The sequence below is a fragment of the Pelophylax lessonae genome (genome assembly GCF_965119305.1).
Source record: "Pelophylax lessonae genome assembly, chromosome: 6".
Classification (NCBI taxonomy): Eukaryota; Metazoa; Chordata; class Amphibia; order Anura; family Ranidae; genus Pelophylax; species Pelophylax lessonae.
In genome coordinates, this window is record NC_138773.1 from 35,446,996 (window position 1) to 35,462,131 (window position 15,136).

The 15,136-nt window shown below is 45.6% G+C and overlaps 1 protein-coding gene across 1 annotated transcript in view; it reads left to right on the forward strand.

Annotated features, from left to right (window-relative positions):
* The window catches only part of LOC309558528 (uncharacterized protein), a 99,195-nt gene that overhangs the window by 37,141 nt on the left and 46,918 nt on the right, over nucleotides 1-15,136 (forward strand). Inside the window, exons 10-12 of the mRNA XM_082261608.1 lie at nucleotides 8,827-9,035; nucleotides 13,727-13,840; nucleotides 14,029-14,126. Coding sequence (XP_082117734.1) covers nucleotides 8,827-9,035; nucleotides 13,727-13,840; nucleotides 14,029-14,126 — 421 coding nt within the window. The remainder of the gene's footprint in view (nucleotides 1-8,826; nucleotides 9,036-13,726; nucleotides 13,841-14,028; nucleotides 14,127-15,136) is intronic.

Below are 15,136 nucleotides of genomic sequence, written 5' to 3' on the forward strand. Positions count from 1 at the left end.
GTCTCTCTCTCCCCCTCTCTGCCTTTCTTTCTCTCTCTCCCTCTTTGTCTCCCTCCTTCCATCTCTCTTTCTCTCCCTCTCTGTCTTTCTCTCTTTCTCTCTCTCCTTCACTGTCTCTCTCCCTCTGTCTCCCTTTCTCTCTCCCTTTCCGTCTCTCTCTCTCTCTCTCTCCCTCTCGTTTTCTCTCTCTCTCTCTCTCTCTCTCTCTCTCTCTCTCTCTCTCTCTCTCTCTCTCTCTATCCTTCACTCTCTCTCTCTCTCTCTCTATCCTTCACTCTCTCTCTCTCTCTCTCTCTCTCTCTTTCTCTCTCTCTCTCTCTCTCTTTCTCTCTGTCTCTTGGTCTTCCTCTCCCCTTCTCACTTCCTTGCTCCCTCTCTCCCTTGTTTTCGCTTGCTGTCCCCCCCCCCCCCAGCCCCCTCCCTCGCCCTGACTATTGCAATCTGTGTGGTACGCTGGTTACTTCTGACCCTTGCACTTTATACTCTATACTGTACGGTACAACACCAGAGAATTCATTGTTTCAACAGCTACTGGTTTATGAAGTTCTTCTTTGAGGTAGGCTCAGACAAAGTGTGCAGAATACATATGTAACGGAACATGAACTTTAATGGCATCCCAGTCTTAGTCCGTAGGGTTCAATATTGAGTTGGCCCACCTTTTGCAGTTATAACAGCTTCAACTCTTCTGGGAAGGCTGTCCACAAGGTTTAGGAGTGTGTCTATGGGAATATTTGACCAATCTTCCAGAAGCACATTTGTGGGGTCACGCACTGATGTTGGATGAGAAGGCCTGGCTTGCAGTGTCCACTCTAGTTCATCCCAAAGGTGTTCTATTGGGTTGAGGTCAGGACTCTGTGCAGGCCAGTCAAGTTCCTCCACCCCAAACTCGCTCATCTATGTCTTTATGGACCTTGCTTTGTGGACTGGTGTGCAGTCATGTTGGAACAGGAAGGGGCCATCCCCAAACTGTTCCCACAAAGTTGGGAGCATGAAATTGTCCAAAATGTCTTGGTTTTTTGACACCTTAAAGCGGAGTTCCGGGCACAGAAAAAAAATTTCAGTTAACATTCCCCCCCGGGACAGTCAGGGCTAGTACATTCCACAATGGCTAGCCTCTGATCTGTCCCGGTTCGCACTTACCTGCAAGAAGAAATACTCACTTATAAAATTTCTTCCACAGCGTTTCCATCTCTCTTGTGGGCAGCTGAAGCCGGCGCGATCCTCTTCTGTGTCTTCTTCCGCGTCTTCTTCTCCCAGAATGCGCCGGCACCGGCCCCTCTCGTCACTTCCGGTGTGGCGCCGCATTCCTCCACAGCTTCTGGGCATGCCCAGAAGCTGTTTAGCAGGGAATGCGGCGTCGCCCCGTAAGTGACGAGCGGGGCTGGTGCCGTCGCATTGATTCCTGGGAGCGATGACGTTCAGCTCCCAGGAATCATCGCGAGACAGGAAGTGACGGCGGAGCCGCGGCACAGAGGGAGGAAGTGAAGAATAGGTGAGTATATTCGATCTACAATTACAAGGTAAGTACAAAAAAAAAAAAAAAAAAAACCTAACCAATTCTGTTTCAGGTGAAGGAGAACAAGCGGACGGGCACAAAAAAAAAAAAAAAGATCGATTTTGTGCTTTAAGACTGGAACTAAGGGGAACTAAGGGGCCAAGCCCAACCCCTGAAAAACAACCCCACGCCAAAATCCCACCTCCACCAAATGATTTGGACCAGGGCACAAAGCAAGGTCCATAAAGACATGGATGAGCAAATTTAGGGTGATGGAAACGTATTGGCCTGCACAGAGTCCTGACCTCAACCCGATGGAACAGTTTAGGATGAATTAGAGTGGAAACTGCGAGCCAGGTCTTCTTGTCAAACATCAGTGCCTGACCTCACAAATGCGCTTCTGGAAGAATGGTCAAACATTCCCATAGACACACTCCTAAACCTTGTGGACAGCCTTCCCAGAAGAGTTGAAGCTGTTATAGCTGCAAAGGGTGGGCCAACTTAAATTGAACCCTACGGACTAAGACTGGGATGCCATTAAAGTTCATGAGAGTGTAAAGGCAGGCGTCCCAATACTTTTGGTAATGTATATATATAGTGTTTGGGGGTTATAAGTATTTTTCTAGAAAAAAATGCAGATATTGAAGTGTATGAGAGAAGTGTCAGAACTGGCCCGGTATTGAGGTGGTTAAAGACGATTTCCCAATGGAGTTGGAGGGGGAAGATCCTCAGCGGGAGCTTTTTTTTTTTTGTTTTACAGCCGCTCGGCCCATATCAGGAAGCTATTAACCCCCTGTATGCTGAAAGTTCAAAGACAGCAAGAGGACAGCGTAGCGCAGCAGTGAAGATTGCTACAGGATCCAGTTGTCTGCACAGTGAGGGACATCCTTCATTACAGGTAAGTGCTGTAGGACAATAGCTGAGCTTTAGATTTAATAAGCTCTAAGGAGCAGGGTCCTCTGATTCCTACCGTATTAAAGTATATTGTATTTGTACTGTCTACCCTCAAGTTGTAAAGCGCTGCGTAAACTGTCGGCGCTATATAAATACTATATAACAATAATAGGGGCTACAATCTGTGTAATTGTTACATTGTAAATGGTTTCTATATAACGTTGCTGGACTAAGCATTTCTCATCATGTTGTTTGATTAGAACAGGGGTCTGTAAACTTTCTAAACAAGGGTGAAACCAGTGTTGCAGCGCTGCTTAAAATTAGTATCAAAAAATATATGTGCAAATATAGCAATATATACGAACCAGGGATATGCAAATTTCTCAAGTTGCTAAAACCACTGATCATATAAAAAGGGATTGATACGTAAATCAATAATCATCAAAGTGCTAGTGACTTGTGCATAATGTGCAAAAATAAAAAAAACAGTTCATAAATGTCCATTCAAGTGCTGGTGATTCCTCTTAGGGTGTGCTCCCCCTTGTGGTAATGTACTCACCACAACACGCTAGGTCATCAGCTGTTTAGTAATCCGTGGCAGCTTTCCTTGCCAGTACTGTAGGCACAGATCCTTCTATGGTCCTGCTTGCTTTATATGTCCTCATATGTCCTCAGATATAAATAGAGGCTAAACATAGTGAAGTACGTTCCATCAAGTTTATTTAAGCAAACGGACTAATACTTACAAACAAACATATATTAAAAGCAACATGGAGACTCGGCTCGGTGGTTGCTGCTCACACAGCGTGCGCCTCACCGGCTGGAAGTAACGTAAGGTCCGCTCAGCCAATCGCTACCCGTGCTCAACACACCACTTGCCCTGCACCCTCTGGCTGCAACCGCACTCAGCACAATCTACCGTATTTTTCGCCGTATAAGACGCACTTTTTCTTCCCCAAAACTGGGGGGGAAAAGTTGGTGCGTCTTATACGGCAAATACACATTTTGCCTGCTGCCTGTGAGTCCTGACGTCCAATGGGGGCGGTGCCGGTGCGTGCGTCAGTCACGCACCGTCACCGCCCGTTCTCCATCCCGCCGGACCGAGAGAGCCGCCGTCAAAGAAGACAGAAGAGGACGAGAGGAGCAGCGCCGTGGACGGTTCCAGGAATCCCGCCGCCGTCAGAAGAAGAGGACGAGAGGAGCAGCGCCGTGGACGTCTCGTAGGCAGCCCAGGAGAGCCGACCTGTGCCATGCCTAAAGCACCACCTGTGCCATTCCTAAAGCACCAACTGTGCCATGCCTAAAGCACCACCTGTGCCATGCCTAAAGCACCAACTGTGCCATGCCTAAAGCACCAACTGTGCCATGCCTAAAGCACCACCTGTGCCACGCCTAAAGCACCAACTGTGCCATGCCTAAAGCACCACCTGTGCCATGCCTATACCCTCACCTGTGCCATGCCTATACCCTCACCTGTGCCATGCCTGTACCCTCACCTGTGCCATGCCTGTACCCTCACCTGTGCCATGCCTATACCCTCACCTGTGCCATGCCTATACCCTCACCTGTTGATATAAAATATTTTACTGCAGTATGTGGTTCAGAATCTTTTTTTTCTAGATTTTCCTCCTTTAAAATTGGGTGTGTCTTATATGCCGGTGCGTCTTATACGGCGGAAAATACGGTAGTTCCCACCTCTCTTCTTCCCAAGACCAGACTCCCTTTCTCTTGCGCCCTTTGGAACGCCCGCTCTGTCTGTAATAAACTCACCTCTCTCCATGACCTTTTCATCGCTAATTCATTTAATCTACTCGCCATCACCGAAACCTGGCTTCACGAATCCGACACTGCGTCTTCTGTTGCCCTATCCCAAGGTGGTCTTCTATGGACTCACTCCCCTAGACCCAATGGACGCAAGGGAGGGGGTGTCGGGATCCTTCTAGCCCCACTTAGCACCTTTCAGGTACTTCACCCGCGTCCCTCTCTGTCACTCTCCTCATTTGAGGTACACTGCATTCGTCTTTTCTCCCCTGTTTCTCTAAGGATAGCTGTGATCTACTGCCCCCCTGGTCCAGTATCGACCTTTCTTGACGACTTCTCTGCCTGGCTACCCTACTTTCTCTCTTCCGAAATCCCCACAATCATTCTCGGCGACTTCAACATCCCTATTAATACTAACACTCCTGCCACTTCCAAACTTCTCAGTTTAACCTCCTCCTTTGACCTAAAGCAATGGATACATGCTTCTACTCACTCTGAAGGCAATATCCTTGACCTTGTTTTCTCCCACCTATGCACTCCAACCTCTCAAACAATCCTTTCCCTCTCTCTGATCACTACCTTATTAGTTTCACTCTCTCCCTCTCCTCCTCTCCCTCCAGCTACCTTACAATTACCCGCAGAAACCTACGCCATCTCAACCCTTCTCTTCTCTACTCTGCTACTGACCACCTCTATGACAAAATAGCACCTCTGTCCTGCACCAACCTAGCCACTTCTGTCTACAACGCTTCACTCTTAGCCTCCCTGGACACACTGGCCCCCCTCACCACACACCGAATCAGGCCCCGACCCCTTCAACCTTGGCAAACAGATCACACTAGAAGTCTGAAAAAGCATAGCCGTGCTCTTGAGCGCCTATGGCGTAAGACTCGGTCTCAGAAGGATTTCAGCCAATATAAATCTGCCCTCCAAAAATACAATTCCAATCTCCACACTGCCAAACAGACCTATTTTATCACTCTCATTAACAGCCTGTCATCAGGCCCCCGGCAACTCTTCGATACCTTTAACTCTCTACTCCGTCCTCCACTACCCCCTCCCGCTGATTCACTCACTGCCCAGGAGATCGCCTACCACTTCAAACAGAAGATTGATACAATTCGTAAGGAGATCGTTGCTGTTCAGATACCTTCCATGCCTTATGCTTCATGCCCACAGGTGCGATCATTACTTCCCTCATTCAACCCCGCCACTATAGATGAGGTTGCTAAACTACTTGCTAACGTCCACTTAACCACCTGCCCTCTTGATCCTGTTCCCTCGCAAATGCTACGTTCACCTTCTGGCCCTATTCTATGCTCTCTAACCCACATCTTCAATCTCTCCCTCTCTTCTGGCATCTTCCCCAACTCTCTAAAACATGCACTAGTCAGCCCCATACTTAAAAAGCCCTCACTGGACCCAACCGATCTGAACAACCTACATCCTATTTCCTTGCTCCCCTTCTCATCCAAACTCCTCGAATGTCTAGTCTACAACCGACTGTGCAACCACCTTGCTGAGAAAAGCCTCCTTGATCCCCTTCAGTCTGGATTTCGGCCTCAACACTCCACTGAAACTGCTCTCCTAAAACTGACAAACGATCTACTAATGGCCAAAACCAATGGACTCTATTCTGTACTCCTACTTCTGGACCTTTCTGCTGCCTTTGATACGGTTGACCATCCCCTCCTCCTCAAAAAACTCCATGCCTTTGGTCTCCTTCACTCTACTCTTCACTGGTTCTCTTCCTACTTATCCAACCGCACCTTTAGCGTTGCGTACAATTCTACTTCCTCCTCTCCTCTTCCCTTCTCTGTTGGGGTTCCCCAAGGCTCTGTTCTTGGACCCCTCCTATTTTCAATCTACACCTCCTCTTTAGGTCAGTTGATAGCCTCCCACGGCTTCCAATACCATCTCTACGCTGATGATACCAAAATCTACCTATCCACCCCTCAGCTCTCTCCCTCAGTTTCCTCACGTATCACTAATTTACTATCAGATATATCGGTCTGGATGTCTCACCACTTCCTCAAACTCAATCCATCCAAAACCGAGCTTATAATTTTTCCTCCACTGCGTGCCCCTTCCCCTGATTTCTCTGTAAATATCGATGGCATTACTATCAGCCCATCCCCGCATGCCAAGGTCTTAGGTGTTGTCCTGGACTCTGAACTCTCCTTCAAACCCCACATCCAATCGCTGTCCAAATCTTGCCGCTTCAGCCTCCGCAACATCGCCAAAATACGCCCCTTTCTAACCAAAGACACAACAAAGCTCTTAGTTCACTCCCTGGTCATCTCGCGCCTCGACTACTGCAATTCCCTTCTCGTTGGCATACCTCTAAACAGGCTATCCCCCCTTCAATCCATCATGAATGCTGCCGCCAGACTCATCCACCTTACCAATCTAATACTAGGTGTGAGCAGAGCCAACAATTGGACAATTACAATGCAAAGTAAATGTAGGCTGTACGAACATACATATCCAAGGTTCAAAGCCTTACAGTAAAAACATACTGGATCAAAGCCAATGTGTAGGTTTCAGTAACACAAGGACATCAAACTGCAGGTAAAATTATTTACACACATAAACCTTATAGATATAAAGCATGCTATATTGTCATGAATGAGAGTTACTCATATCGTAACCATCCAGACCAGGCCAACGCCCTGCAACCAGATAGTCATATATTAGCTAGCCAAGAGATAAGAAGACAGAAGAAACTGAGAAAGGGAAAAGGGGAAACAAGATAAAGAAAAGAAAAGAAAAGAAAGAGGAGTCCCAGGAATCCATGACGCAAGACCACTAGATCCACAAAAGAGTATTGCCGAACCAAGATGGCTGTGCGTGGAAAATTCAGGGTTGCCAAACCCCAAAAAAATTATCACGGTTAACCTGATAATAGATAATATGGCTGTCAATTTCTCATTGACCATAATGTTATTTACTGTATACCATTTTTGACAGCTTTGAAGCTAAGAGTTGGGGTTTTCCAGGCTCTTACAATAGTTTGTTTAGTTGCAGTAAATAGGTGCAAGGCCAGTTTATACTGGATAGACAAATTGCAGCATGATAAGTTACATAGATATATATAAAGTGCAAATGTGCATAAATGAACCATGGTGAAAGTGCTCCGTATCTATGAAAATAGATTTACATATAAATAGATAAATATACTGGATGTATAAAAATGAGTGATATAATGACCAATAAATAGTCCAAAGAAACAAGCTTGATAGAAAATCTTGTGCAAAGTGAAAAAGGACAGTTCTGTGCAGATTGAAGTGCAGGTGCTAAAAAGTGATTTTCCCCGTCAGCCTTGTATAGGCTAGATTTCCCCGACAGATATAACCCAAAGGTGGTTATGAATGGGACCCTCACCAAATGTTGTTGGTCCTGACTGCTATATAGCAACAAGACCATGCAGCACCTGTGTGGTCACCCCCACCAGGATCAGTGGCTGTTCATCCAGTGTAGTCACTCCGACCAGGGACTGCAATCTCTCCAGCTCTCCTCGTTCCCAACTTGGGCACTGAGAAAGAAGGAAAAAAGGCTCTGGATAGTGTAGTAGGTGTAAAGTTTTATTTCCCATCCATCGGCAATAATATTCCACAATGGCAGTACAAATATAAAATCATTAAAAAAAGTTTAAAAGGCCGTGTGTTTGACTATCACGAGTCGGGGATAGAGTGGACGGCAGTGTAGCGGTATGCTTCCGGTTCACGTTCCAATCTCCCCACGTGACATCACTACATGCGTTCCACTAACACGTTTCGTCAGCACACTGACGTCTTCAGATATGGGCTCATCTGGGAGAGTGGAAAGCAAACCGAAAGCATACCGGCATGCGATATTTGATGGTTTTTTTTACTTATTAATATTATTATTTTTTCTTTTTCTTTTCTATCTTTATCATATTTTTTCTTATTTACGATTATCTTTATTTATTTTTTATTTTTATGTTCATGATTCTTTTCTGTTTTAATACTTTTTGCCAAATATGCACTACTATATTTAGAGTTTCAGTTGCATGCACTTTATTTCAATTGATTAATATGTGAAATGTTTACACCTGTGCCATATATATCTGGAACTTGGATATTAAAGCGGAGTTTGTAGTCAACAAATTGGAGACACCTATTTTTGATCAATGATTCCATTTTTATAGCCACAATTTGGGATCTTAGACAGGATCGCGGTGATTCTTACCAAGGTCTGAAATCATGAGATGTAAACGGGGCCTCAAATTGTATTGACTACATTGCTCTATGGTTTTAGCAAAGCACGATTTTTGTGTGAAACGCGTCAACCTCAATGCCCCCCTCTGTCTGTCAGTGTATGTTTTTTTATGGAATTCTTCTGAACACTAAAAAAGCTGATTTTTTGCATTTGTGAGTTTGCTGCTATGCAATTTTTTCATTCAAGATTGTGGCCTGCGGCAGTGGCAGGGCGTGCACCTGACATCCATTGCAATGTGAGTAGCACCGCAGGTCAGATCACCTGTGAGCAGTGGGACTCTTTCACCAAATTGGTCCCACTTGTGAACATCCTTGGAAACAAAGAGGGTAATGGGCGGTGAGAAAACTAGCCAGCCTAGCCAGTGTATAGTGCCATCTGTATAGGATTTTGTTAGCATTTTCCAATATAAGTACATTCTTAGAGCTCTTATATAGCTCCAAGGTCATGATCTGCCATTGCTCTTTTCTTAGGATGGATCCAGAAGTCATAGAGAAAATTATCCAAGAAATGGCCGCCTTTACATCAGGTATGGACAACATAGAAGGTGTCCCCATGCTCCAGGACATTTGCAATGAATGGGACGTGATACGCAGTTTTGAGGCTCGTGATGGGGACGTAATGGTGGCCTCTTACCCCAAATCAGGTGAGAGAATATTTCATTTCTGCAAAATAAAGGATTCAGAGGTACTGTATGATAACAGGTCAATACAAGGGCAACAACTTAACTGTTTAAAGTTGGGTGTGTGAGTGTGCACCAAAGGCCTTTGCAAACCCAGAGATTAATTTGTAAGAGAGAGCAGAGCTGTGGGAGGGGCCCTGCAGGCTCCACCTACTGCAGAAAACTACAGGAAGGGCGGAGACAAGACCAGTCTCCCTGCACAAGGAGAGAGCAGTGAGCCGTCTTTATTACAGGAAGTCTCACACTGTGTGAATGTACAGGTCTGAGAGAAATACACAAAGCACACCGAGATTCAAGAAGAACACACATGGCAAATGGATTTAGACATTTGCTTTTTCTGAAGTTCAGCTTTAATATTAAGGACATTTTCCCACTAAGCTGATCCACCTTCCCTGCCCCCTCGTTAGCTGCAAACTTCCCTATTTCTGGTACCCAATCCAGCCACATCCTGCTACAATGTGTACCTTGGGCTGGCCGGTTCTCTTCTCCCTGCACATATGTAAAGTAGAACTGCATAGACTTCTGTGTATAACAAACTGTGTTTTGGTGTTGGAAAGAAAAAGAAGGACCTGTGGCAAGATTGGAAATATGCAGCTGAGGGAAGGGAGGGAGATAGTGAGTGTTGGAGCTTATACAATTGATATCTTTGCACCTTTTTATAAAGTTAACATATGACTTCTGAAAAGAAGACAACGAATAGCTTAGAGTTAATGCCAATGAAGATGATAAAACAGCTGAACAGTGACAATGAATGGCCTCCAATGAATGAATGTCTGACTGTTGTTGGCACCTTGGCCAGTATGACCTCCGGTGGTATTTTTTTCTGCCTACTCTTGCTCAGTAGTGTTGCATTCTTTCTGGGGGAAAAGTGATGGGTCATTATTCCTCCCACTGACACCAATGATGGGGCATTATTCCTCCCACTGATACCAACGTTGGGGCATTATTCCTCCCACTGACACCAATGATGGGGCATTATTCCTCCCACTGATACCAATGATAGGGCACTATTTCTCCCACTGACACCAATAATGGGACATTATTCCTCCCACTGATACCAATGATGGGGCATTATTCCTCCCACTTATACCAATGATGGGGCACTATTCCTCTCACTGATACCAATGATGGGGCATTATTCCCCACACTGATACCAATGATGGGGCATTATTCCTCCCATTGATACCATTGATGGGCCACTAGTCCTCCCACTGAAACCAATGATGGGGCACTATTCCTTCCACTGATACCAATGATGGGGAACTATTCCTCCCACTGATACCAATGATGGGGCACTATTTCTCCCACTAATACCAATGATAGGGCACTATTTCTCCCACTGATACCAATGATGGGGCACCATCCCTCCCACTAATACTAATGATGGGGCAGAATTCCTCCCACTAATTCTAATGATGGGGCATTATTCCTCCCACTAACACCAATAGTGGGGCACTATTCCTCCCACTCACATCAACAATAAGGTACTATTTCTCCGAATTACACCAACAAATGGGGAATTATTCCTTCCACTGACACCAATGATGGGGCACTATTCTTCCCATTAATACTAACGATGGAGCACTGTTCCTCCCACTGACACCAATAATGGGGCACTATTTTTTTCATTGATACCAACGATGGTGCCCTATTCCTCTCATTAACACCAATGATGGGGCATTATTCCTCCCACTGACACCAATGATGGGGCATTATTCCTCCCACTGATACCAAGGATGGGGCATTATTCCTCCCACTGACACCAATGATGGGGCATTATTCCTCCCACTGACACCAATGATGGGGCATTATTCCTCCCACTGATACCAATGATGGGGCATTATTCCTCCCACTGACACCAATGATGGGGCATTATTTCTCCCACCGACACCAATGATGGGGCATTATTCTTCCCACTGATACCAATGATAGGGCACTATTCCTCCCACTGACACCAATGATGGGGAATTATTCCTCCCACTGATACCAATGATGGGGAATTATTCCTCCCACTGATACCAATGATGGGCACTATTCCTCCCACTGAAACCAATGATTAGGCACTATTCCTCCCACTGATACCAATGATGGGGCATTATTCCTCCCACTGATACCAATGATGGGGCATTATTCTTCCCACTGATACCAATGATAGGGCACTATTCCTCCCACTGACACCAATGATGGGGCATTATTCCTCCCACTGATACCAATGATGGGGCATTATTCCTCCCACTGATACCAACGTTGGGGCATTATTCCTCCCACTGACACCAATGATGGGGCATTATTCCTCCCACTGATACCAATGATGGGGCACTAGTCCTCCCACTGAAACCAATGATGGGGCACTATTCCTTCCACTGATACCAATGGTGGGGAACTATTCCTCCCACTGATACCAATGATGGGGCACTATTTCTCCCACTAATACCAATGATGGGGCACTATTTCTCCCACTGATACCAATGACGGGGCACCATCCCTCCCACTAATACTAATGATGGGGCAGAATTCCTCCCACTAATTCTAATGATGGGGCATTATTCCTCCCACTGACACCAATAATGGGGCACTATTCCTCCCACTCACACCAACAATAAGGTACTATTTCTCCGAATTACACCAACAAATGGGGCATTATTCCTTCTACTGACACCAATGATGGGGCACTATTCCTCCCATTAATACTAACGATGGAGCACTGTTCCTCCCACTGACACCAATAATGGGGCACTATTTTTTTCATTGATACCAACGATGGTGCACTATTCCTCTCATTAACACCAATGACGGGGCACTGTTCCTCCCATTAACACCAATGATGGGGCACTGTTTCTCACACTGACACGAATGATGGGGCACTATTTCTCAATTTATACTTTCAGAAATGTGTTCAGTTAAGAATAATGATCCTGCTCCTTCAAATTTTCTTATCACGGTGGTTTAAAAATTAACATTGTTTTGACCCCCAATAATGATTCGAAAACCATTCATAAACAAAGATTTCAAACAATAGTCTACTAGTGTATGGCCAACTTTTGCAGCGTGCCTACGTGCCTAACAATGCACTTATTTTGCATATCTGTGCATTTTATTATACACTATATTACCAAAAGTATTGGGATGCCATGAACTTTAATGGCATCCCAGTCTTTGACCATAAGGTTCAGTATTGAGTTGGCCCTCCCTTATATAACAGCTTCAACTCTTCTGGGAAGGCTGTCCACAAGGTTTAGGAGTGTGTCTATGGCAATGATGGGGCTCATTCCTTCCACTGACACCAATTACAGAGCCCTATTAATTTCACTGACTCCAATGCTGGGGCACTATTTGTCCCACAGACACCAATGATGGGGCTCATTCCTTCCACTGACACCAATGATGGAGCCCAATTACTTCCACTAACTCCAATGATGGGGCACTATTTCTACCACAGACACCAATGATGGGGCTAATTTCTTCCACTGACACCAATGATGGAGCCCTATTACTTCCACTGACTCCAATGATGGGGCACTATTCCTCCCACAGAAACCAATGATGGGGCTCATTCCTTCCACTGACACCAATGATGGAGCCCTATTACTTCCACTAACTCCAATGATGGTGTGGTTTTTTCTTCCACTGACACCAATAATGGGGTCGTGTTCACTCCACTGACACCAATGATGGGGCACTATTTCTACCGCATACACCAATGATGGGGCTCATTCATTACACTGACACCAATGATGGAGCCCTATTCCTTCCACTGACACCAATGATGGTGCGTTTTTTTCTTCCACTGACACCACTAATGGGATCAAATTCACTCCACTGACACCAATGATGGGGCACTATTCCTTCCACTGACACCAATGATGAGGCGTTCTTCCTTCCACTGACACCAATAATGGGACACTATTTTCTCCACTGACACAAATGATGGAGCGCTATTCCTTCCACCAACACCAATGATGGGGCATTATTTCTCCCACTGGCACATTGATGGGACACTAGTCCCTCTACTAACACCAAGGATGGGGCACTGATCCTCCCACCAACACCAGTGATGGGGAACTATTCCTCCCACTGACACCAGTGATGGGGAACTATTCCTCCCACTGACACCAATAATGGGGCACTATTCCTCCTTCTACTGGCCACAGAGCCTGAGACATTGGTACCCCCACTGACACGGGGGCAATTTTTTACTCCAAATGGCCACAGTACAGCCTTCCTAAAATCTGAAGGACCGTAAACTGGCAGTTTGTTTAGAAAGTTTCGAACCCCTGGTCTAGTATCAAGATAAGAAACACATTGCCATATCTTGTTACTCTACATCAAGGGTCTTTAACCTTTGGCCCTCCAGTTGTTCAGGAACTGCAACTCCCATCATGCCTAGTCATGTCTGTGAATGTCAGAGTTTTGCAATGCCTCATGGGATGTGTAGTTCTGCAACAGCTGGAGGGCCGTAGTTTGAGGATCCTTGCTCTACATCAATAGAAATTTGGACAAAAATTCCTGAAGTGTCATGAACTATTGAACTTTTCTACTGAGCGCCTCTCAACAAACCAAGCCTTTCCACCTATGGTATTCCTGCATGGTTGGCAGATATTGAAACAGCTGACAGCACTCATAAAAAAAGGTTTTTGTTGGTGCCTACTTGGCAGGTACTACCTGGATGCAGGAGATCGTGGACTTGATACTTCAGGAAGGAGATGTGGAGAAGAGCCTGCGAGCGCCATGTTTCGTCAAAGTGCCGTTTCTAGAGATGGCGAAAACATGTAAGTGATATTAAAAGCGTTTAATTTTTTTTTTATATTTACATTTTCCAGATGTTATTTAGATTGGTCATTTGATGAGCGATCATTTATTCAAATGTACAAGTAGGATTTCTTGGTATGTTGGCCGTGCTTTCTATAACTATCCTAGTATATGCGTCACTGCATTTTACCTGTTTTTTCTTTTCCAGCTTTAGAGTTTGCGAATACCATGCCATCTCCTCGTCTGCTTAAAACACATTTGCCAGTACACCTCCTGCCAACATCTTTTTGGGAAAGAAATACAAAGGTGAGAGAGTGCCAAGAAACTGCAGTACAAGTCGGGCCATTTTTTTTTTTTTTTAAAGGGGCCCTATCATTCACAAATGAATAAGTATTAAAATCTCAGTACCGCCCCCAGGGCTAAGTAAAACTCCACCACAGTCCACCTTAAGCCTGCCCAGTGACTAGATAGTCCCACCCACTTAGTGGAGCGGCCTACCAAAACCCCACCTCAAATTTTAAGGGGGTTGCCCACTTGCTGCTCCCAATCATCTTAGTGAATGTGTAGACAGGCGGAGGCAGCAGTATATGCTCCAACCTGAAGGTGGCACTGTGTAGTCTCTTTAGGCTGGCAGGAGCCCATTGAAGATTGTCTCTTGCTATGGGTGCCAGGCATCCATTTTGGGGAGAACAGAAATCCTATTGGATACTGAAATCCTACGAGATTTGGGCAGCCATCTTGAATGATGATTCCATAAAAAGTGGAATTCAGTTTGTCTGCAGTGTGGGAGTAAGATGGTGACAGAGCACCTGCTGGTTAAGAAGAGAAAAGGAATAGCCTTAGGGAGCAGGACCTGTTGAGGAGCAAAGCAGTAGGTTTCCCCTTACAGCACATATGTCAAAGACAAGGCCCGCAGGCCAAATCCAGGCCAACAGGCCTTGTCATGTGGACCTCCCACCCAGTTTTGCAGCCAGAATGTAACCGATCCCTCACAGCAGGGCATGGCAGGGAACGGCAGGGATAGCTCTGCAGAATGTGAGAGTGGGAACAATATCCCTGCAGGGCAGCACTGTCTACACAGGGAGGTATAACAGAGCCAAACACGCTAGTGGTAGAGAGAGCCTCCTACACAGGGCAGTATTAGAGCAACCTATATAGGGAGTTAATAGATCTGGGCAAGGTAGGAGGGGGAGGTTGGTGTTGCACACTGTGCAAAGAGCACTCCTAAACCCTGAACTCTGTACACAGCGCACCCCTGAACTCTGCTCTGTGTACATAGAGCACCCCTAAAACCTGCACTCTGTATGTAGCACACC